Raw genomic sequence first — 22,518 nt, 5'->3', positions numbered from 1 at the left:
AGGACCGCTCCAGGCTGTGTCTGTGGTGCTGTGCCATTTTTGTCATCTGTCTTCCGTGTCTTAGACCGTACCTGTATCTCAACATCCTCACGGCTCTTTGTGCACATCGGGCACCGCCCCGGAGTCTCGAATGCCCCTGCTCGTCGGCGTAGTGCCAAGTGGGTGCTTCTCTTCTTGCCTTACAAGCGTAAAGCGTGGATCGGTCTCGTGGCGTGGAAGTTTCCGGTCGGTTCTCTTTTGCGGCGTCGTTCCAGGCTGTGTCGGCAGCTCTTCTCTCTAGCGGTCCATTTTCGTGGAGAGTGGGAGCTCTTCCCTGCATCCTGATGTTCTTAGGTCTTGAAGCCGGGCTTCTTGCACATGCGCCGTCTCTTTTGACCGTATCTTCGTGCCAGGGACCGTGCCGTCTGACTCTGTTTTTCTGGGGCTTCCGTGGAGGCTCCGTGCTCTGGGCCGTCGCGGCCCTGTAGGTCTTCTTGTCCGACAGTGTCACCCGTCGGGGAGTCCTCCTTCTTGCGGAGGAGAGTCTTCTCTCTTCTTTGAAGCCCATTGTTTGTGGTCTTGCGCGTAGCGTCGGTGTGTGCCTGTGCGTGTTTTGGCTTGGAGCTGCTCTGCCCGGGGCAACGGGGGAACCTGTAAACGGCAGGGCCAGGGTGGGTGAGCGGCCAAGGTAAAGGAGCAGGAGATCGGAATGGATGCGGGCAGGCTTTGGTTTCGGGCGGTATCTCGGCATGTGCCGTTTGCTTTGTTTTTATTGCAGGTGGCGCACGTAGCCTCAGAGGGGCGAAGCGGCGTGCTGACAAGAGGTCTGAGAAGGTGAGGCGGTTGTGTGCCGGGTCAGCGTGCAAGAGCAAATTATTGTGCAGCGACTGAGTGAGGGGTGTGTCTGTTGGTTTTGCAGGGGCCGTGCGGGCCACCTGTGGCATTGGACAACTGTTTGAGGTGAGCTGGGGTGGCAGGCGAGGAGGAGCGTGGGGCGGGTGACTTCTCACGGGCGCAAGGGTAATTTTGTGTCTCTCGGTATCTCAGGTTGCAGAAGCGACGGAGGCCGCAGCGTCCGACTCTGGAATGTGCAGGTGAGTGGAGCACCCCGGTGCTTCTGAGGAGGAGGTGGTTGTGGAAGAGGTCGGCGTTGGCCAGTGTGATGCTTACTGTCAGCCCTGTGTGTCGTCTGTGTTGTCGTCTCCTCGTTTTGCTTTTCAGATGACAAAACGGAAGCAGGCGACAGCGGGAGCATCCCGGTTAGCCAAGGTGCTTTTTGTCGAGGATGGAGTCAGACCCCTGGCCCCCTGAAAGCTAAGTTGAGGGACTGGAGGGAGGGGACCACGGTTGTGAATTGCAGGGGGAGGGCTTGTAAAGCTAGCGCAGGGGAGAGGGCTGTGCAGGAGCGGGCCCCTTTGGGCGTGGAAAGAGAAGGAAGGGGTTTCTCTTCGGCCCAATTGGGCAGGACCGCTCCAGGCTGTGTCTGTGGTGCTGTGCCATTTTTGTCATCTGTCTTCCGTGTCTTAGACCGTACCTGTATCTCAACATCCTCACGGCTCTTTGTGCACATCGGGCACCGCCCCGGAGTCTCGAATGCCCCTGCTCGTCGGCGTAGTGCCAAGTGGGTGCTTCTCTTCTTGCCTTACAAGCGTAAAGCGTGGATCGGTCTCGTGGCGTGGAAGTTTCCGGTCGGTTCTCTTTGGCGGCGTCGTTCCAGGCTGTGTCGGCAGCTCTTGTCTCTAGTGGTCCATTTTCGTGGAGAGTGGGAGCTCTTCCCTGCATCCTGATGTTCTTAGGTCTTGAAGCCGGGCTTCTTGCACATGCGCCGTCTCTTTTGACCGTATCTTCGTGCCAGGGACCGTGCTGTCTGACTCTGTTTTTCTGGGGCTTCCGTGGAGGCTCCGTGCTCTGAGCCGTCGCGGCCCTGTAGGTCTTCTTGTCCGACAGTGTCACCCGTCGGGGAGTCCTCCTTCTTGCGGAGGAGAGTCTTCTCTCTTCTTTGAAGCCCATTGTTTGTGGTCTTGTGCGTAGCGTCGGTGCGTGCCTGTGCGTGTTTTGGCTTGGAGCTGCTCTGCCCGGGGCAACGGGGGAACCTGTAAACGGCAGGGCCAGGGTGGGTGAGCGGCCAAGGTAAAGGAGCAGGAGATCGGAACGGATGCGGGCAAGTTTTGGTTTCGGGCGGTACCTCGGCATGTGCCGTTTGCTTTGTTTTTATTGCAGGTGGCGCACGTAGCCTCAGAGGGGCGAAGCGGCGTGCTGACAAGAGGTCTGAGAAGGTGAGGCGGTTGTGTGCCGGGTCAGCGTGCAAGAGCAAATTATTGTGCAGCGACTGAGTGAGGGGTGTGTCTGTTGGTTTTGCAGGGGCCGTGCGGGCCACCTGTGGCATTGGACAACTGTTTGAGGTGAGCTGGGGTGGCAGCGAGGAGGAGCGTGGGGCGGGTGACTTCTCACGGGCGCAAGGGTAATTTTGTGTCTCTCGGTATCTCAGGTTGCAGAAGCGACGGAGGCCGCAGCGTCCGACTCTGGAATGTGCAGGTGAGTGGAGCACCCCGGTGCTTCTGAGGAGGAGGTGGTTGTGGAAGAGGTCGGCGTTGGCCAGTGTGATGCTTACTGTCAGCCCTGTGTGTCGTCTGTGTTGTCGTCTCCTCGTTTTGCTTTTCAGATGACAAAACGGAAGCAGGCGACAGCGGGAGCATCCCGGTTAGCCAAGGTGCTTTTTGTCGAGGATGGAGTCAGACCCCTGGCCCCCTGAAAGCTAAGTTGAGGGACTGGAGGGAGGGGACCACGGTTGTGAATTGCAGGGGGAGGGCTTGTAAAGCTAGCGCAGGGGAGAGGGCTGTGCAGGAGCGGGCCCCTTTGGGCGTGGAAAGAGAAGGAAGGGGTTTCTCTTCGGCCCAATTGGGCAGGACCGCTCCAGGCTGTGTCTGTGGTGCTGTGCCATTTTTGTCATCTGTCTTCCGTGTCTTAGACCGTACCTGTATCTCAACATCCTCACACATCGGGCACCGCCCCGGAGTCTCGAATGCCCCTGCTCGTCGGCGTAGTGCCAAGTGGGTGCTTCTCTTCTTGCCTTACAAGCGTAAAGCGTGGATCGGTCTCGTGGCGTGGAAGTTTCCGGTCGGTTCTCTTTTGCGGCGTCGTTCCAGGCTGCGTCGGCAGCTCTTGTCTCTAGCGGTCCATTTTCGTGGAGAGTGGGAGCTCTTCCCTGCATCCTGATGTTCTTAGGTCTTGAAGCCGGGCTTCTTGCACACGCGCCGTCTCTTTTGACCGTATCTTTGTGCCAGGGACCGTGCTGTCTGACTCTGTTTTTCTGGGGCTTCCGTGGAGGCTCCGTGCTCTGGGCCGTCGCGGCCCTGTAGGTCTTCTTGTCCGACAGTGTCACCCGTCGGGGAGTCCTCCTTCTTGCGGAGGAGAGTCTTCTCTCTTCTTTGAAGCCCATTGTTTGTGGTCTTGCGCGTAGCGTCGGTGTGTGCCTGTGCGTGTTTTGGCTTGGAGCTGCTCTGCCCGGGGCAACGGGGGAACCTGTAAACGGCAGGGCCAGGGTGGGTGAGCGGCCAAGGTAAAGGAGCAGGAGATCGGAATGGACGCGGGCAGGCTTTGGTTTCGGGCGGTATCTCGGCATGTGCCGTTTGCTTTGTTTTTATTGCAGGTGGCGCACGTAGCCTCAGAGGGGCGAAGCGGCGTGCTGACAAGAGGTCTGAGAAGGTGAGGCGGTTGTGTGCCGGGTCAGCGTGCAAGAGCAAATTATTGTGCAGCGACTGAGTGAGGGGTGTGTCTGTTGGTTTTGCAGGGGCCGTGCGGGCCACCTGTGGCATTGGACAACTGTTTGAGGTGAGCTGGGGTGGCAGCGAGGAGGAGTGTGGGGCGGGTGACTTCTCACGGGCGCAAGGGTAATTTTGTGTCTCTCGGTATCTCAGGTTGCAGAAGCGACGGAGGCCGCAGCGTCCGACTCTGGAATGTGCAGGTGAGTGGAGCACCCCGGTGCTTCTGAGGAGGAGGTGGTTGTGGAAGAGGTCGGCGTTGGCCAGTGTGATGCTTACTGTCAGCCCTGTGTGTCGTCTGTGTTGTCGTCTCCTCGTTTTGCTTTTCAGATGACAAAACGGAAGCAGGCGACAGCGGGAGCATCCCGGTTAGCCAAGGTGCTTTTTGTCGAGGATGGAGTCAGACCCCTGGCCCCCTGAAAGCTAAGTTGAGGGACTGGAGGGAGGGGACCACGGTTGTGAATTGCAGGGGGAGGGCTTGTAAAGCTAGCGCAGGGGAGAGGGCTGTGCAGGAGCGGGCCCCTTTGGGCGTGGAAAGAGAAGGAAGGGGTTTCTCTTCGGCCCAATTGGGCAGGACCGCTCCAGGCTGTGTCTGTGGTGCTGTGCCATTTTTGTCATCTGTCTTCCGTGTCTTAGACCGTACCTGTATCTCAACATCCTCACGGCTCTTTGTGCACATCGGGCACCGCCCCGGAGTCTCGAATGCCCCTGCTCGTCGGCGTAGTGCCAAGTGGGTGCTTCTCTTCTTGCCTTACAAGCGTAAAGCGTGGATCGGTCTCGTGGCGTGGAAGTTTCCGGTCGGTTCTCTTTGGCGGCGTCGTTCCAGGCTGTGTCGGCAGCTCTTGTCTCTAGCGGTCCATTTTCGTGGAGAGTGGGAGCTCTTCCCTGCATCCTGATGTTCTTAGGTCTTGAAGCCGGGCTTCTTGCACATGCGCCGTCTCTTTTGACCGTATCTTCGTGCCAGGGACCGTGCTGTCTGACTCTGTTTTTCTGGGGCTTCCGTGGAGGCTCCGTGCTCTGAGCCGTCGCGGCCCTGTAGGTCTTCTTGTCCGACAGTGTCACCCGTCGGGGAGTCCTCCTTCTTGCGGAGGAGAGTCTTCTCTCTTCTTTGAAGCCCATTGTTTGTGGTCTTGTGCGTAGCGTCGGTGCGTGCCTGTGCGTGTTTTGGCTTGGAGCTGCTCTGCCCGGGGCAACGGGGGAACCTGTAAACGGCAGGGCCAGGGTGGGTGAGCGGCCAAGGTAAAGGAGCAGGAGATCGGAACGGATGCGGGCAGGTTTTGGTTTCGGGCGGTACCTCGGCATGTGCCGTTTGCTTTGTTTTTATTGCAGGTGGCGCACGTAGCCTCAGAGGGGCGAAGCGGCGTGCTGACAAGAGGTCTGAGAAGGTGAGGCGGTTGTGTGCCGGGTCAGCGTGCAAGAGCAAATTATTGTGCAGCGACTGAGTGAGGGGTGTGTCTGTTGGTTTTGCAGGGGCCGTGCGGGCCACCTGTGGCATTGGACAACTGTTTGAGGTGAGCTGGGGTGGCAGCGAGGAGGAGCGTGGGGCGGGTGACTTCTCACGGGCGCAAGGGTAATTTTGTGTCTCTCGGTATCTCAGGTTGCAGAAGCGACGGAGGCCGCAGCGTCCGACTCTGGAATGTGCAGGTGAGTGGAGCACCCCGGTGCTTCTGAGGAGGAGGTGGTTGTGGAAGAGGTCGGCGTTGGCCAGTGTGATGCTTACTGTCAGCCCTGTGTGTCGTCTGTGTTGTCGTCTCCTCGTTTTGCTTTTCAGATGACAAAACGGAAGCAGGCGACAGCGGGAGCATCCCGGTTAGCCAAGGTGCTTTTTGTCGAGGATGGAGTCAGACCCCTGGCCCCCTGAAAGCTAAGCTGAGGGACTGGAGGGAGGGGACCACGGTTGTGAATTGCAGGGGGAGGGCTTGTAAAGCTAGCGCAGGGGAGAGGGCTGTGCAGGAGCGGGCCCCTTTGGGCGTGGAAAGGGTGTGGGTTTGTTTTCAGAACAGGAGTGTCTGGGCACGGTATTTTCCTTCTCTGTTTTTTATCTTCTGTTCTGTGGGTTTCAATGTCTCCATAGGTTTTCCTGATCAGCAGGAGCTTTGGCAGCCCTCCGGAGAGTTTCAAGTGCATATCTTCCTGGCCATTGTGCCAGTCAAGTCTTTGTTGTCTTGCAGTTATGTTCTGCCATTACATCGCTGCTGCTGCTATCGTGGTGAGGCCGCTGCCTACTTGTTACTGCTGCTTTTGTGCCACCCCATGCACCAGTACAGGCTCGGGGCGTACCTGTTGGATAGTGGCTCTGTGGAGAGGGACCTGGGTGTGCTGGTGGATGACCAGTTGACCGTGAGCCAGCAGTGTGCCCTGGTTACCAAGAAGGCCAGTGGGATCCTGGGGTGCATTAAGAAGAGTGTGGCCAGCAGCTAGAGGGAGGTTCTCCTTCTCCTCTTCTCTGCCGTAGTGAGGCCCCATCTGGAGTACTGCGTCCAGTTCTGGGCTTCCCACTTCAAGAAAGATGAGGAACTACTGGAGAGAGTCCAGCAGAGGGCTACGAGGATGATGAGGGGACTGGAGCATCTCTCCTACGAGGAGAGGCTGAGGGAGCTGGTCTTGTTTAGCCTGGAGAAAAGGCTGAGAGGGGACCTTATAAATGCTTATAAATATCTTAAAGGTGGGTGTTGGGAGGATGGGGCCAGTCTCTTTTCAGTAGTGCCTAGCGACATGACAAGGGGCAACGGGCACAAACTGAAGCATGGGAAGTTGCAGCTGAACAGGAGGAAGAAATTCTTCCCTCTGAGGGTGACGGAGCCCTGGAACAGGCTGCCCAGGGAGGTTGTGGTTTCTCCTTCTCTGGAGATATTCAAGACCTGCATCGACAAGGTCCTGTGCAGCCTGCTCTGGGTGACCCTGCTTCGGCAGGGGGGTTGGACGAGATGACCCACAGAGGTCCCTTCCAACCCCTAACACTGTGATTCTGCGATGCGATGATGATGCCAAGGCCTCTGTGATTCTGCGGCCACCGTAACACCGCCGCAATGATAATCCGATTTCACTAATACCTAATCCTCTTTATATGTTTTTTGTCTGCCTCGCTTATTCCCTTTCCTTTTTTTTTTTCATTATTTCTTGTCTTTCTTTAGTGCCTTTGCTTTTTAATTTTTCTCTCTAGATCTCTGTTTTAGTATACTGTCTCTACTTTAGTTTTTTCCTTTAATTCCCTAATGGCTATCGATTGTAAGTGCTCTTTCTTTGTCTACTTCCATTCCCTTCGCTGTCTTTTTTAACTGCTTCCTGTTTTTCTTTAGTGCCCTTGCTTTTTAATTACTCTTTCTATGCCTACTTTTATCCTGTTTACTGTCTTTATTTTTTAATAATTTCTGCTCTTTCCATTACTGCTGTCGCTTCTTAAAATTTATTGTCTGTCTGTGTGACTGGGTTCAGCTGGAATAGAGTTAATTTCCCAAGAAGCCATTTTGGCTGACTCAAACTAGCCAGTCAAATGTGATATCTGATACCGTGTGACATCATGTTTGGTATTTAAATTGGGGAACTGGCTGGAGCAGGGAGATTTGCTACTTGGGAGCAAGCTGAGCACTGGGCTGTGAGAAAATTACACTGTATGTGTGCGTGTGTGTGTGTATATATATATATATTTGTTTTAAATCAGTATTATTCTTGGTATTTTCTTTGCCCTTTGCTGTCCTGTTAAACTGTGTTTATCCCAACCCACAAGTTTTTGCCTTTTCCTTCTGATTCTTCTCCCCATCCCGTTGGGGGTGGGAGGAGGGTGAGAGAGCAACCACATGGTTCTTTGTTGCCTGCTGGGGCTAAACCACAATACTGCATTTTTGTTTGCTGTTGCTGTTTTGTAGTTCTTTCCTCTCTTAATTCCTTGGCTTTTAAAAATTTCCACTTTTATATCATTTGCTCACTTTATTTTTTTCATTATTTTGTCTTCTTATATCTTAGTGCCATCGCTTTTAAAATTTCCTTTTTATGTCTCCTTTTTTGTTTGCTGCCATTTCTTTATTTTTTCCTCTTTGTTTTCCTAATCCTCCTTTCCTTTGTAAATTTTACACTTTTATCCCAGTTCGTTTTTTAATTTGCTGTTATTTTTTAAAGTATTTCTTGTTTCCTTAGTGCCATCACTTTGAAATTTTCTTTCTCCATCCCTTTTAGTTGGCTGTCCTTATTTTTTAGTTTTTCCCTTTAGTTGTCTAATCTTCTTTGTTTTTAAAATTTTCCACTTTTATCTCATTCACTGTCTTTATTTTTAAATGAGTCTCATTTTTCCTTAATGGCATAGCTTTTTAGATTTTCTATGTGTTGATGTAATTCCTCATCACTATTTTAATTTTTGCTTATTTCCTTAATCCCCATTTAATTTAAAATTTTGTCTACTTTTATCCCATTTGTTGTCTTTATTTCACTGTCCTTGTGTTTTAATTATTTCTTGTCTTAGTGCCTTTGCTTTTTAAGTTTTCTTTCTCCATCTTTTAGTTTGCTGTGCCTATTTGTTTTTTCCCTGTATTTCCCTAATCCTCATTCCTTTTTATATTATATACATCTACCCAGTTCACTGTTTTCTTTATTTTGCTCTTATTTCTTTTAAATATTTGTCTTTCTGTAGTTCTGCTGCTTTTAAAATTTTTTTTCTACATCTGTTTGCTATCCCTATTTTATTTTTTCCCTTAATTTTCCTAAGCACACTCGCTTTCAGAATGTTGTTTCTGTGTGCTTAAATTTTTTCCCTTTGATGTCTATTTTAGTTATTTCTTGTCTTTGATTTGTGCCCTCGCCTATTACATTTCTTAGGTCTGTTTGCTGTCCCTATATTTTATTTTTTCTGTTTATTTCCCTTATCTCCTTTTGTTTTAAAATTGTCTCTATAGACCTGCTTTTATTCCCTTTGCTTTTTTTTTTTAAAGCTATTTCTTGTCTTTCCTTAGTGCCATCGACGTTTAAATTTTCTTTCTAGGTCTCCATTTTAGTTTGCGGTCTCTGTTTTTAAGTTTTTTCCTTATTTCCTTACTCCCCATTGCTTTTAAAATTTTCTGTCTACCTTTTATCCTGTTTGCAGTCTTTATTTGTCTACCTTTATTTTTCAATTATTTTTTGTCTTTCCTTAGTGCCCTTGCTTTTTAAATTTTCTTTCTACATCTGTTTTTGTTCGCTATCTGTATTTCACAATTTCTTCCTTTACTTCCCTAATACCTATCGCTTTTAAAATGTTCTTCATATGCCTACTTTTATCCCTTCAAAGTCTTTATTTTCAGTTATTTTCTTCTCTTTATTGAGCGCACTCACTTTTTAGATGTTCTTTCTACATCTCGTTCTAGTTCGCTGTCCCAATTTTTCAAAATTTTCCTTCTATTTCTTCCACAGCAAGTGGCTGCAGTGGGGTCCGGGGGAGAGGGCGATGTGCTGCTGGGGTGGGGCAACAGCCCCTGTTTCAGATGGGCTCCAGCTGTGGGCTGGAGCTGCCCAGGTGGGACACCTGAGTTGAGGATGGGGTTGGGCCAAGGTGTTAAAAAGGCTGCAGGGCTGACCAGGTCCTCCGCCTCCAGCCTCACAGGCTGCACCTACTAGGGCTGCCCCAGCCCTGCAGTGCTAAGGGGCTCAGTCTGGGAAGGGGGCTGCCCTGGCATGCCTGCCTGCAGGAGCTGGCTGAGGAGCGAGATGAAGGGGATTCGGCAGGCAGCTGCTTCCAGCAAGAAACAGCCGGTCCCCGCGGCGAGGAAGGATCGCTCCCAGCCATCCCTGACAGAGTGCACCACCAGCACGCAGCTCTGGGAGCTCAGTGCCTCTGTCGGCTGCACGCGTGAGCTGCCATGGATCCGGGAAGCTCTGTGGGAGAGAAGCATCAAGGCACCCACCACCTGCTCCTGGGCAGGTGAGGGTCGGGCAGTCGGCAGAGGAGGAACGTGGCAGAGGCACAGAGAAAAACCTCTGGGCAGTGAAAGTCTCCTGCCAGTGCCAGGAGCTGTGGTGAGTCGTGTGTCTGGGCCCATCCCTGCCACGCTTCTCCAGATCTGTGCCTGTCCTTGTCTCCATCTCCTTTTTGGGCTCTCCAGCTCCCTGAAGTTTTTGCTCTTCTGCCGACACCACCCTGTATCTTGTCATTTTCTATATTTCCTTTCTATGTCTCTCGCTTTCTGGCTCCCCACCTGTTACTATTTCATTCTTCCCACACAGCCTTCTTCCCCCTTTCTTGGGAAAACTGCAGTTCTAGGTCTCTTTCTACCCAGTGCCCTGTGCCTTTTTGCCCCCCTCTGCATTGCGTTGCTCTTCCAACGTCCCTACCTTGGGGCCGTCAGTCAGGCTCCGTCTCCCGATGTTTAACTTCTTACCTGTACCGCCAGTACCCCATTGCTTTCTAAATTTTCTCCCTATGTCTACTTTTAACCAGTTCCCCGCCTGTGTGTTTTATTCATTCCTGCCTGTTTTCGACTTTATCGCTTTTAAAATTTTATTTCATCTTTTTACTTTGCTGAGCCTATTTTTAATTTTTTTGGCCTCTCTGTTCTTCATCTCTTTTCTTTTTAAATTTTCTTATTTAGTCAACTTTTATCCAGTTTACTGTCTCTATTTTTAAATTTTTTTTTCTGTCTGTCCGTGAACCACTTTGCTTTGAAAATTTTCTTTGTATGCCTACTTGTATGAAGCTGCTAATCCCTATTTTTAATTGTCGGTCGTGCACCCCCTTTGTTTTAAAATCGATATTAAGTTTGCTGTTGCTATTTTAAAATCTTTTTTCTTTATCTCCCTAATTGCTTTTGCTTCTTAAAAGTTCTGTCTACTTTTATCCTATTTGCTGTGTTTATTTGTTAATTTTTTTCTGGTCGTCTTAGCGCCATCGCTGTTTAAATTTTCTTTCAACTTCTTGATTGTAATTCACGGTCCCTATTTAAAATGTTTTTCTGTTGTTTCCGTAATCCCTGTGGTTTTTTAATTTTTTGGCTTATATCACATGCACTGGATTTATTTCTTCTCTTTTCTTAGTTTCACAGAATCACACAGAATGGTCGGGGTTGGAAGGGACCTCTGTGGGTCATCTCGTCCAACCCTCCTGCCGAAGCAGGGTCACCCAGAGCAGGCTGCACAGGACCTCGTCCAGGTGGGTTTTGAATATCTCCGGAGAAGGAGACTCCACAACCTCCCTGGGCAGCCTGTTCCAGGGCTCCGTCACCCTCAGAGGGAAGAAGTTCTTCCTCATGTTCAGACGGAACTTCCTGTGCCTCAGTTTGTGCCCATTGCCCCTTGTCCTGTCACAGGGCACCACTGAAAAGAGCTTGGCCCCGTCCTCCTGACACCCACCCTTCAGATATTTATAAGCATTTATTAGGTCCCTTCTCAGCCTTCTCTTCTCCAGGCTGAACAAGCCCAGCTCCCTCAGCCTCTCCTCGTAGGGCAGATGTTCCAGTCCCCTCACCATCCTCGTAGCCCTCCGCTGGACTCTTTCCAGTAGCTCTTCATCTTTCTTGAACTGGGGAGCGCAGAACTGGACAGAGTACTCCAGAGGATGCCTCACCAGGACAGTGTAGAGGGGAAGGAGAACCTCCCTCAACCTGCTGGCCACACTCTTCTTGATGCACCCCAGGATCCCATTGGCTTTCTTGGCAGCCAGGGCACGCTGCTGGCTCATGGTTAACCTGTCGTCCGCCAGGACACCCAGGTCCCTCTCCACAGAGCGGCTCTCCAGCGGGTCCACCCCAAGCCTGTACTGATGCATGGGGTTGTTCCTCCCCAGGTGCAGGACCCTGCATTTGCCTTTGTTGAACCTCATCAGATTCCTCTCTACCCAACTTTCCAGCCTATCCAGGTCACACTGAATGGCAGCACAGCCTTCCGGTGTGTCTACCACACCTCCCAGTTTGGTGTCATCAGCAAACTTGCTGTTTAGATTCTCCTTCTGTGTGTCTGCTGTTTTAGATTACTGTTCCTATTCTCGAATTTTCCCCCTTTATTTCCCTAATCTCTATTGCTTGTATAGTTTCTAATTTTATCTCCTTTGGTGCCTTTATTTTTGAATTATTCTTTCTCATTTTTCCTCAGTGCTATTGCATTTCAGATTTTCTTTCCATGTCTCCGCTTTAGTTCACCGTCGCTACTTTTTAATTTGTGGCACGCGACGCAGATCAACGCATTTTGTGCTGCCGCCCACCAGTAATGGTGCTGCAGGGCGCTGCCACCGTGCTCACCGCTGCTTCCGGTAATGAAACGCTGCGGCCGCCTCGGGTGCGAAGCGAGGTCTCGCAGCACTGGCACTGCACAGAACCGCAGCAGCGCCGCCGCCTCCCCCAGCCGCAATGTGGTACTTCAGCCCGGCATTCTGCGCAGGGTCTGGCCCTCCCGTGTGCCGTCAGCATGTGGCACGTGCGCAGTGCCTTGGTCATGGCGTGCTCCCCATTTTTATCCCAGTGTCTTGATCCCCGTTCCTCTCTCTGCCTCTCTGTCCCTGTCCTTATCCCTGTTTTTTCTTTCTCCAGTTCTTTGTACTGCTGCCTATCTCTGTCCAGTTTGCTTTCTGTTTGTTGGAGTTTTTTTGCTCTTCATTCCTCTGCCTTGCTCCGTGTTCCCTCCCTCTCACTCCCCCGGTGTCCTGCTGTGTGTTACCTGTCCTTCTTGTCCTGGGTTTGGCCAGGACAGGGTTAATTTTCACCAGACTCCAGGAAGGGGCACAGCCGGGGGGTGGGGGCTGACCCCACCTGGTCAAATAGAGCCTGGTATTCCATACCATGTGACGTCACGCGGGGTTCTGGGGGGGGGGGGGGGCGGCGCGGCGGGAAGGCACTCGCGGCTTGGGGGGGCGCAGCGTCGGTCCTGTTTCGGGAGAGCAGCTGTCTGTACGGTTCGTTGTTGTGTTTTCTCCTTATTTGTATCGTTGTTGTTCCTGTTTTCCCTCTGTTTGCTGTTCTGTTAAACTGCCCTTATCCCGACCCACCAGTTTCTGCCTCTTTCTTTTCATTCTCCTCCGCACGCCGGCGGGGGGAGGGGCGGCCGCGTGGCGCTTTTGTTGCCGGCGGCAGCCGAAACCGAAACACTTCTCCATGTTGATTTCCCCACCCCCACCCTACCGTTGCTCTATCCCTCTGTCCTGGTGTGTGGAAGTATTTTTTTATTCTCTGTTTCTGTTGTTCTGCCCGTGGCTGTTTTTTCATTCTCTGCCTCTTTCCTGCTCCCCACCCTCGCCTTTCTCTTGCTGTGATTCTTTCCTCTTCCCCGTACCTCTGTTTTCATATCCTTGGACCGCACTCCCTCCGTCTCGCTCTATCGCACTGTCTTGCTCCCCGTCCCTCTCTCTTCCTTTCTACCCTTCTGATGTGTGTGTCCCTCGGGCCCCCCCTGTACGTGTCCATGTCCCAGTCTTTCTGTCTACACCCTTCTGTCATTTTCTTCTCTTGCTCTTCTTGCTTTTCTTCTCTCTCTTCATCTATGCTGCAGCCCGTCGCTGTTCTTTCCTCCTCCATCCCTTTGTTCCACTCCCCGTCCTTGTCATTTTGACCTTTGTTCTGCCTCCCGTCTTTGCTTGTTTTCTCCATGTCTGTCCTTTTCCCTGTGCCTTTTTGTCTCTGCTCCTCAGTCCTCCTCCCTCATCTTGTTTTTCTCTTTTGCCATCCCTCTGTTTTTCTCTGTGACCCTCTGTGCTCTTCTCCCTCTCAATTTGCGGTTGTCTTATGTGTCCCCTTCTCTGTGTCTCTCTTCTGTTGTCCTGCTCTTCGGCCCTATTATTTATCGCTTCACCCCTCGGTCTTGCACTGAATCCCTCTGTTTTCTGTGATGCTCCGCCTCGCTGCTGTTCTCTCTGTTGCTGTCGTTTGCTGTCTGTTCCAGCATCCTGCTCGCTTTTGCGCTCTCTTTAACAGTATCTTTCTTTATGGCGTCCTGTCCATCACCTGTTTTCTCTCTCACTCTGTCCTTCCTCCTGTCTTTTCCTTGTCCCTCTGGCTTGCATCATTACATTTTACTTTCTCCATCTCTCTGCCTCCGTCCAGTGGCTCTCCTCCTGTCTCTGTCGCCAACGTTTCATTCTCCATGTCTGCCCTGCTCCCTGTCCTTTTCCTCTTATTCTCTCTGCTCTAGGTCCAATCTTGGTTCCTGTAAGCGCTTCCTCTTCTCTTGGTGCTCCTACCACCCCATCCCTTGGGCTGTTTGCTTTCTGACGGCAGCTGATGTCGTTCACACATCCTCTCTCCTGCAGCTGTTGGGGTTGACTTGCTGTCTTGGGATCCCATCCTTTTTTCTCCACAAAACTTCTGGAAATTATTGTGATTCCCAATCTCAATGCGATACTCTGTTCGTGGAGAAAAGAGTGCCTTTTATTCCTTCCCACCCCGTCTTTTTGTGACATAATTGTGCTCCGCTACTTAAACCTGGCCATCTGACGTCTGGACTCCTTGCTTCTGAAGGCGAGACAGGGTACACTGAAGTTCCGGCGCATGAGCTCTTCACTTTGAGATCCACGTGAAAAGAGGCAGGGCCTCCTTAATATGTAGCATATAAAGGAAGAGGAAGGAAGAGAGCTGTCTGAAAATACCGACCTCCAATTTTGATGGCCTCCCACCCCTTTTCAGCCTAAGCTTTTTTTTTCTTCCTTCTACTTGCTCCCCCTGGCCTCCCACTCCTTTTTGGCCTTCACTTTTTCTGGCCTCTAGTTGCCCTCTGGCCTCCCACCCCTTTTTGGCCTCTATGCACCCACTAGCCTCCCAGCCCTTTGCACCCTCCACTTTTTTTATGGCCTCTACTTGCCCTCCGGCCTCCTACGCCTTCTCAGCCTCCAGTTTTTCTGGCCTCTGACCAGTTTTTGATCTCCCACGCCTTTTCAGCCTCCATTTTCTTCTGGCTTCTACTTGCGCTCTGCGCTCCCAACCCATTTTGGCCTCCAAATTTTCTGGCGTCTACTTGCTCCCCCTGCCCTTCCACCCCTTTGCAGCCTCCCACCCCTTTTTGGCCTTTTTGTGAAGCAAGGAAGTATGAATACATTGCTGGGTAGGGCACGTTCCAGTTATCCAGGCGTGCTGGCGATGCTGTTAAACACGTCCTTTTTAAATCAGACCAAATGGGTATTGCTGGCCCCAGCATCTGCATGAACAGCTAGGTCTGAAGGGGCTCTGGAGCAATCGGCCACTGCTTCTGGCTCATCGTATCTCCAGGGTGAGGTAAGTTCATGCCAGCAGCTCTCTAGTCAATGTTCTTGTCCCAGGATCTACCATTCTCTCTGTTGCTCTTGTTTGCGGTCTATCCCAGCATCCTGCTCCCTGTTGCTCTCTACTTCACAGTATCTTTCTGTCTGTCGCTCTATCCTTCCTCTTGTCTTTTCCTTGTCCCTCTGCCCTTTTACTCATAGCTATTTTTTCCTTCCTTTCTCCCTCTCTCTGCCTCCGTCCAGTTGCTCTCCTCCTCATCTCTCTGTCGCCAGCATTTCTTTCTCCATCTCTGTGCCGCTTGCTGTCCCTTTTCTCTTATTCTCTCTGTCCTCCATTCTCCCTGTAACTCTTTGTATCTCTCCATAGTGCTGCCTGGCCCTTCGTTTCTCGCTATATGCCCCTGTTCAGCTCACTGTCCCGTTACTCCCCTCTGTCCTGTTCCTTGGCCTTTTTTCTCATCCTGCAGCCCGTAACTTTTTTTTTTGTCTTTCTCCACCTCTTTGTCCTGACCTGTGTGTCCCCCCCTCCCGCCCCTGTCCCTCTGGCTTGTTCCCTGTCTTTTTCTCTCCCTTCTGCCCTCTTTATTCCTCCGATGAAATTTTTCGGGCCGAGCGCAGAGAGTGGTGGTGAATGGAGTTAAATCCAGCTGGTGGCCGGTCGCGCATGTAGTTTCCCAGGGCTCCATTTTGGGGCCAGTCTTGTTTAATACCTTTATCAGTGATCTGGCTGAGCGGATTGAGTGCTCCTCAGTAAGTCTGCAGATGACACCAAGCTGGGTGGGAGTGTCGATCTGCTTGTGGGTAGGAAGGCTCTGCAGAGGGATCTGGACAGACTGGATCAATGGGACGAGGAGAATTGCGTGAGGTTCAAGTGCTGAGTTCTGCCCTTGGGTCAGAACAACCCCATACAATGATATAGGGTTGGGGAAGAGTGGCTGGAGAGCTGCCTGGCAGAAAAGTATCTTGGAGTGGGTTGGCAGCTGGCTAAGCATGAGCCAGCAGTGTGCCCAGGTGGTCAAGAAGGCCAAGGGCATCCTGGCTTGTATCAGGAATAGGGTGGGCAGCTGAAGTAGGGCAGTGATCATGCCCCTGTACTCAGCACTGGTGAGGCGGCACCTCGAGTACTGTGTTTGGTTTTGGACCCCTCAGTACAAGCAGGACGCTGCATTGCTGGACCGTGTCCAGGGAAGAGCAACGAGGCTGGTGAGGGCTCTAAAGAACAGGTCTTGCGAGGAGTGGCTGTGGGAACTGGGGTTGTTTAGTCTGGAGAAGAGGAGGCAGAGGGGAGACCTTATTGCTCTCTACAGCTACCTGAAAGGAGGTTGTAGTGAAGTGGATGTTGGTCTCTTCTCCCAAGTAATTAGCGATTGGACAAGAGGAAATGACCTCAGGTTGCATCAGGGGAGGTTTAGATTGGAGATTAGGTAAAATTTCATAACTGAAAGTTGTGAAGCATTGGAACAGGCTGCCCAGGGACGCGGTGGAGTCACTATCCCTGGAGGTATTCGAAAAATATGTAGATACGGTACTTCAGGGCGTGGTTTAGCAGGCATGATGTTGTTGTGTTGACAGTTAGCCTTGATGATCTTACAGGTCTTTTCCAACCTCCACGAATCTGTGATTCCCTCTTGATCTGTCTGTTCTGCTGCTCGCTCACCATGCTCTCTCTCTCTTTCCCTCTGTCCTATTCCTGTGCATAGTACGTCGGAGAGTGAGGCTGTGTGTCTAGGGAGCCTCATCTCGTAAGAGCTGCAAGACGTGTACGTTTTCTCTTGGGTGGAGGACAGCCAAGTCACCGGACTTAGGGAAGAGGAAGGAAGGAGAGAAGGAGAGAGAAGCGTCTGAAGCGGCAGAGTCTCCCGGCAGTGCTGAGAGCGAGAGCTGCGGTGAGTCCCGGGCCCTTGAGGCCCTGTTGACCCTCTTCTGCATCCTTAGCCCACCCATGGCCCCCTCTCTTTCCTACAGTGCTATGATTTTTTTTTTTTTTTCTTCCTCCTACCTCCTGTCTTCTGTTTATGTTTGCGTCCTCCTTCCTCTCCCTCTTTTTCTCCCTCCACATTTTCTCTGCCCTGTTCCCTGCTGATGTTCTCCTCTGCTCCTGTACGTGCTACTCCCTGTCCCTGCCTTCTTATTCCTCTTCCTCCTCCTTCCTTCTCTTTCTCTCTGTATCCTTGTGTCTAGCTCACTGCCGCTGGTTTTTTTCATCACATATCTCACTGTCCCCATCATTCCTTCTTTTCATCTGTTACTCTCTCTGACCCTTTGTGCTGCTCCTTGGCCCCCTTTGTTTTTTTCTCCATATTCTGTCTCTTTGCAGGGCTCCTAATATACTGCTCTTTTTTTCTGACACACTACATGCTTCTCACAGTCCGTGTCTTTCTCTCTCGTTATCGTTATTCTGGTGTGTCGCTCTGTCTCGCATCCTGTGCCGTCTCTATCCCTCTGTCTAACTCCCTGCCCGTATTCCTATTCCTCTGTGTCCTGTTGACCATCCAGAGTTTTTCCTCCATCTCCATCCTGCCGCTGTCCTGATCTATCTTTCTGTGCCTTGCTCTTTCTGTGTCTTTTCCTGTGTCCCCGCTGGTTTTTTTCCTCCGTCTCTGTACAGATTCCTGTCCCTTTCCTTTTTCCTCTTGCTGTCCTTGTGCCGTGCTTCCTCTCACTGCTTTCTCTGCCTTTCTGTGCGCCATTTGCTCTGCCATCCTTTCTTTCTCTATCCCCTTGTGCAGCTAGCTGCCCCTTCTTTCCTTTCTCTCTTCCTCGGTATTTCTTTCTTTCTCCATACCTCTCTCCCACTGCACATCACGGTTGTTTTCCCCTCACCAATGCTGTTCTGCTCTCTGTCCCTTTTTTGTGTCATTCTGTCCTGCTCCCTGTGTCTGTTTTTTAATTCCTCCCTCTCTGTCCCGCAGCCCAGTGTTTTTTTTTCCCCCCCTTCTTCCCTGCTGCCCAGCCGAGGCTTTTCCCCCTCCGTCTCTGACCTGCTCCCCCATCTCTTATTTTTGCCTGTCTTTCACTTTAATCTGCCTCCCTGTTCCCTTTTTCTTTCTCAGTATCACCTTGTCCCGCTCCCTGTCCCTGTCTTTCTCTTACAATCTGTCCCGCTCCTTGTCCTTCTCTCCCTTCGCTATTATTCCCTGTCCTTCTTTTGGCCTTTCCTTCCCTCTTTGTCTATCCTACTGCCCCAGTGCTTCTTTATCCACTGCTGTCCTGCTCCCTGGCCCTTGTTTCCTCTCGCCGTCCCTCTGTCCTGCTTCCTGTCCCCGATTTTCCCGTCTCTCTATCCTGCTGCCTGTCTGGTTGTTTATTAGTGTACCTCCCTGTCCATCCGGCTCTCTCTTTTTGCCTTTCTCTCCTTCTCTGTCCTGCTTCCCAGCAGCCCTTTCTTCTCTTCCTCTCTCGCTGTCCTCTGGCCCCTTGCTGGTTTGTGTCGGCGTTCCAACCCTAACCACCCCCTTCGTCGTCTGACCCTTTCTTTGTTCCTTAGTACCTTTTTTCGTGTTCCCTGTTCTCTCTCTGTCAGTGCGTCATGCACTCCGTGGGACGGGGGTGGGAGGCTGAAAAAGCATTGGAAGCTGGGAGGCGGGGAGTGGAGGCCGGAAAGAGGTAGGAGGTTGCAGAGGGGTGGGAAGCTGAATTAAGTAGAGGCCAGCAAAGTGGGTGGTAGGAGGCTGATGAGGGGGGGAGACTGGGGGGGGGGGCGGGCCGAGGAGGGGGGAGTAGAGGCCAGAAAAAAAAAGGAGGCCGGAAAGGGGTGGGAGGCCAGGGGTGAGAGTAGAGGCCAGACAAATAGGAGGCTGGAAAGGGGTGGGAGGCCGGGGGGGTGCGAGTAGAGTCCAGAAAGGCCCTTTTCTTCCGGCTTCTTCCCTGTATTTCTCTTTCCTGCCTTGTTTATTCCTCTGATTCAAGCTCTCTCTCAATCCGTGTGTTCTGCTTCCCACTCATCATATTCTCTCTCTTTCTCTGTCCTGTTCCTGCATATAGTGTGCAGTGAGGCTTCTTGTCTAGGAAGCCGCGTCTCATATGAGCTCTAAGACACCTACATGCATTTTCTCTCAGGTGGAGGAGAGCCAAACGACTGGAATTACAGAAGAAGAAGGGAAGAGAGAAGGAGAGGGAAGCATCTGAAGTGTCCAAGTCTCCCGGCAGCCCCGAGACCGAGAGCTGCAGTGAGTCCGGGGCCCTGTCACCCCTCTTCTGTATCCTGGGCCCTCCCCTGGCTCCCTCTCTTTCTCACATTGCTACGATTATTTATTTTTTTCTGCTCTTGTGTACCTTCTTTCTCCATCTGTCTCTGACTTGTCCTCATCGTTTAGGTCCTCCCTCTTGGTCTTTTTTTCCTTCTTCCCTTCTTTCTGTGCAGCTCTCTGTTACTAGTATTGCTTTCCTCCTTTTCTGTCCCATAGCCTGTCAGTATTTTTGCTTTGGTGCTCTCTGTCTGGCTCCTGGTCCCTTGATTCGAGGCCTTCCTTCTCGGCTCCGTAGAACTTCACAGATCTACTGCTTTCTCCATGTCTATTCTATTCTATTTCCTCATCTCTCTTTGTCCAGGTCCCTGCCGCTATTCTTTTTTCCTCTGTCATGCTGCAGGTTTGTTTTTTTTTTTGGCATCTCCTTCCTGCTCCCCGTTCTTCATTTTTGGTCTGTGTCCTGCTCCTTTTTCTTTCTTCTGCTGCTGCTTTTCCTGTCTCCATGCTGCTTCTTTCTCCATCTCTGTGGGACTGCCTGTCCCCATTCTTCTTTCGCTGTCCTTTTCCCTGCTTCGTGCTTTCTCGTTACACCGCCCCTGTCCAGCCACCTGTCATTTTTCTCCTCTCTTGTAGCAGCCTGCACCCTGCTTCTCATTTTTGGCAGCCCCTGCCCAGCAGAGTGTGGCTCCAGGAGCCGACTGACCGACTGTTCTCTGCTGGACCGATGGGTGCAGCTCCGGGAAGGACTGCCGAGGTGTCAGAGGGGCAGGGAGAGCGTCGGGGGCACCGAGACTCGGAGCAGACCGGTTCCCCAGACTCATTCGGTGCGTGACTGAATAAACACCCATTGTCTCTTTTGCCTTCTTGCCTGTGTTTGTGCTTCCTTTGCATGGGATGAGGGGTGCAAGGGACCCCAGGGGAGGAAGAGACTCACTTTGTGGCGTGGGAGATGGCCCCCTGTTCCTACTGGGCTCCAGCTATGGGCAGAGGATGGAGAAGCCCCAGGTGCGGGCAGCGGGGCTGATGGCGACGGCCCCTCCCTTTAATTTGGTGGCTGCCGGTGGGTGTGCTGGTGCTGCCGTGCCCCGGGTGGCTGCGGAGGGGCCAGTGCGAGCCGAGAGAGGACTGGAACCATCGCCGAGCTCCGGCTGCTGCAAAAGAGAAAGTGACCGGGACTGGGTGGGTAGGGGGGGTGACCCCGACCGGCGGGTCTTGGGGAAAGCCCCCAGGAGGGCAGCAGCGCCTGTGGGGGGCCTGCTGGGTACTGCGTCGGAGGTGACTAGCGGTGGGGGTGTGGCACCCCGTCGGAGCCGCCGGCAGGTGGGGCGCGGTGTCCCAGCCAGCTCGGGCAGAGGGGAAGGTGCCTTTCGCGGCGTGCTGGGAGCTGTAGTCTTGGGCTGCTTTAGTTCCCTATTGCTTTTAAAATATTCTTGCTACACCTCCCTTTTTTCCATTTGCTGTCTTTTAAAAATTATTCCTCGCATTTCAGTAGCGCCCTCTCTGTTTAAATTTTCTGTCCGGGTCTTCATTTATTTATTTGGTCTCCCTATCTTTTAATTCTTACCCCCCCTTAAACCCTTGGGTTTTCAACTTTGGTGTCTGCTGTTGTCAAGCTCCCTATCCCTATATTTTATTTCTTTTCTGCGCACCGTGTGCCCTGTTGCTTTTGTAATATACTTGCTATGTCTCTATTTAGTTTGTCATCCTTATTTTGTAATTTTTTCTCTCTTAATCTGATGGATGTTAATTTTTGTTTACATCTGATTTTACGTAGCTTTCTGTTTCTCTTTTTTCATCTTTTCCTCTCTTAATCCCCATCGCTTTTAAAATTTATTCTCTATGTTTCTGTTTATTTTGTTTACTATCGTTAATTTTAAACTTTTTTCCTTTATCTTCGTAATTCCTGTCACTTTTAATATTTTCTATGTTTAAGGAAGGGGTTAAAGGGATTTTATTAGAAGCAGACTTGCCTAATAGGTAAGGAATTTAGTAGAAGCAGCACGGCCTGATAGTTGCTGTGCAGAGAACTGACAGTGCTTATCTATTGTGTAAATTAACTGAGGCAGAGTCTTGCATTTCCTTACAAGGCAGGTAGTTCCTGGTAAGGCTGGGGAGTCGCCTAGAACCAGCTAAGACTGACCTTGCGGTTTGGATGGAAGCTAGAAGAGAACTGAGTTTGGCCAGAAACAAAAGTCAATCAGCAAACACCGCGACGAAGAGGATGAGCCTTCATCTTGGGACTCCCTATGACCACCACCAGGAGGCACTGCACAAGCGCAGCTGGGAGGAGTCTATGGAAATGATGCTTTGGAACGGATTTTAATACGAAGCAGGGATAAGTCATGCATATGTATAGGTGGACTGGGAGTTTGATAAATATATAATATTTGACTGTATAAATTGAAGAAGCAAGTTACTGTCCGGCACGCACGACTTTGGTGGGGCTACCCCCGTGCCGCCCGTCACCGAATAAACGTACCTACTTTATGATCTCACAGATCGTGGAGTCTGTTTTCCGCATGTCAATGTCATCTTTTTTCCAGTTCGCTGTCTGTATTTTTTTTTTCTCATCTGTCCTTTACACATTTGCTTTTGAAATGTCATTTCATTGTCTGCATTTTTGTTATAGTTTGGCTGTAGCTGGCAACAATAGGGCCACGCGGCTGCTCTGCCACCCCTCTCCCCGCTGGGCTGGGGAGGACAATAGAAAGAAAAAGGCAAAAACGCATAGGTCGGGATAAGGGCAGTTCTAACAGAACATCAAACAAAGGGAACAGTAACCACAACAATACCGATAGGGAGAATACACAAAACAAATAGAAGGATGCACAGAGGGACTCTCACCACCCGCTGCCGCGTGCATCCGAGCCTCGACTGACTTCCCGCCGCCCAGGTCCCCCCAACCAGAACCCAGTGTGACGGCACGTGGTATGGACTACCCTGTTCTGTTTGGCCAGGTTGGGTCAGCCTGCCCGGCTGTGTCCCCTCCTGGCTCCTGGTGAAAATTAACCCTGTCCTGGCCGAACCCAGGACAGTTTTACTTCACCGTCTGTATTTTTCTTTTTTTTTTTTCCTTTATTGTCTCAATTATTTTTTCAAAATACCCTTTCTGTGTTTATTTTTATCCCACTTGCTGGTTTTGGTTTTTAGTTTTCTTGTTTTTCCTTAGCACCGTCACCTTTACAATTTTCTATCTATGTCTACTTTTATCCAGCTCCCATCCCTAGTTTTAATTCTTTCTTGTCTGTCATGTACCCTGTCAGTTATAATTTTTTTTATGTCTCCATTATAGTTCGCTGTCGCTATTTTTAATTTTTCTTTTATTTTCTTAATCCAGTCGCTTTTAAACTAATCTTTCTGTGTCTACTTTTATCTACCTCGCCGTCCCTGTTTTTCAGTTGTTCACTTGCGCATTCCTATTAGTTTTGAAATTTTGTTTCTAGGAGTG

The 22,518-nt window shown here is 51.1% G+C and overlaps 1 protein-coding gene across 1 annotated transcript; it reads left to right on the top strand.

Annotated features, from left to right (window-relative positions):
* Window positions 1–5,452: 5,452 nt before the first annotated feature.
* Window positions 5,453–21,548, top strand: LOC142358986 (uncharacterized). Its single transcript, XM_075411877.1, has 9 exons — window positions 5,453–5,477; window positions 5,512–5,559; window positions 5,815–5,949; window positions 6,196–7,351; window positions 10,737–10,851; window positions 16,581–16,766; window positions 18,940–19,049; window positions 19,704–19,894; window positions 21,162–21,548. Exons 1-4 carry the CDS (start codon window positions 5,453–5,455, stop codon window positions 6,669–6,671), a joined length of 684 nt encoding a protein of 227 aa, XP_075267992.1. The 3' UTR covers window positions 6,672–7,351; window positions 10,737–10,851; window positions 16,581–16,766; window positions 18,940–19,049; window positions 19,704–19,894; window positions 21,162–21,548.
* The last annotated feature ends 970 nt before the right edge of the window (window positions 21,549–22,518 follow it).

Source organism: Opisthocomus hoazin, unplaced genomic scaffold (assembly GCF_030867145.1).
Source record: "Opisthocomus hoazin isolate bOpiHoa1 unplaced genomic scaffold, bOpiHoa1.hap1 HAP1_SCAFFOLD_158, whole genome shotgun sequence".
NCBI lineage: Eukaryota > Metazoa > Chordata > Aves > Opisthocomiformes > Opisthocomidae > Opisthocomus > Opisthocomus hoazin.
The sequence above is the reverse complement of the archived record's forward strand: the minus strand, read 5'-3'. Positions and strand labels throughout refer to the sequence as shown.

Bases quoted from the DNA above. Each gene is read 5' to 3' on its own strand.
- LOC142358986 (XM_075411877.1), top strand. From the start codon at position 5,453: ATGCTTACTGTCAGCCCTGTGTGTC. The intron at 5,478-5,511 runs GTCTGTGTTGTC...TTTGCTTTTCAG, and splicing joins TACTGTCAGCCCTGTGTGTC to ATGACAAAACGGAAGCAGGC. The intron at 5,560-5,814 runs GTGCTTTTTGTC...ATGTCTCCATAG, and splicing joins GAGCATCCCGGTTAGCCAAG to GTTTTCCTGATCAGCAGGAG.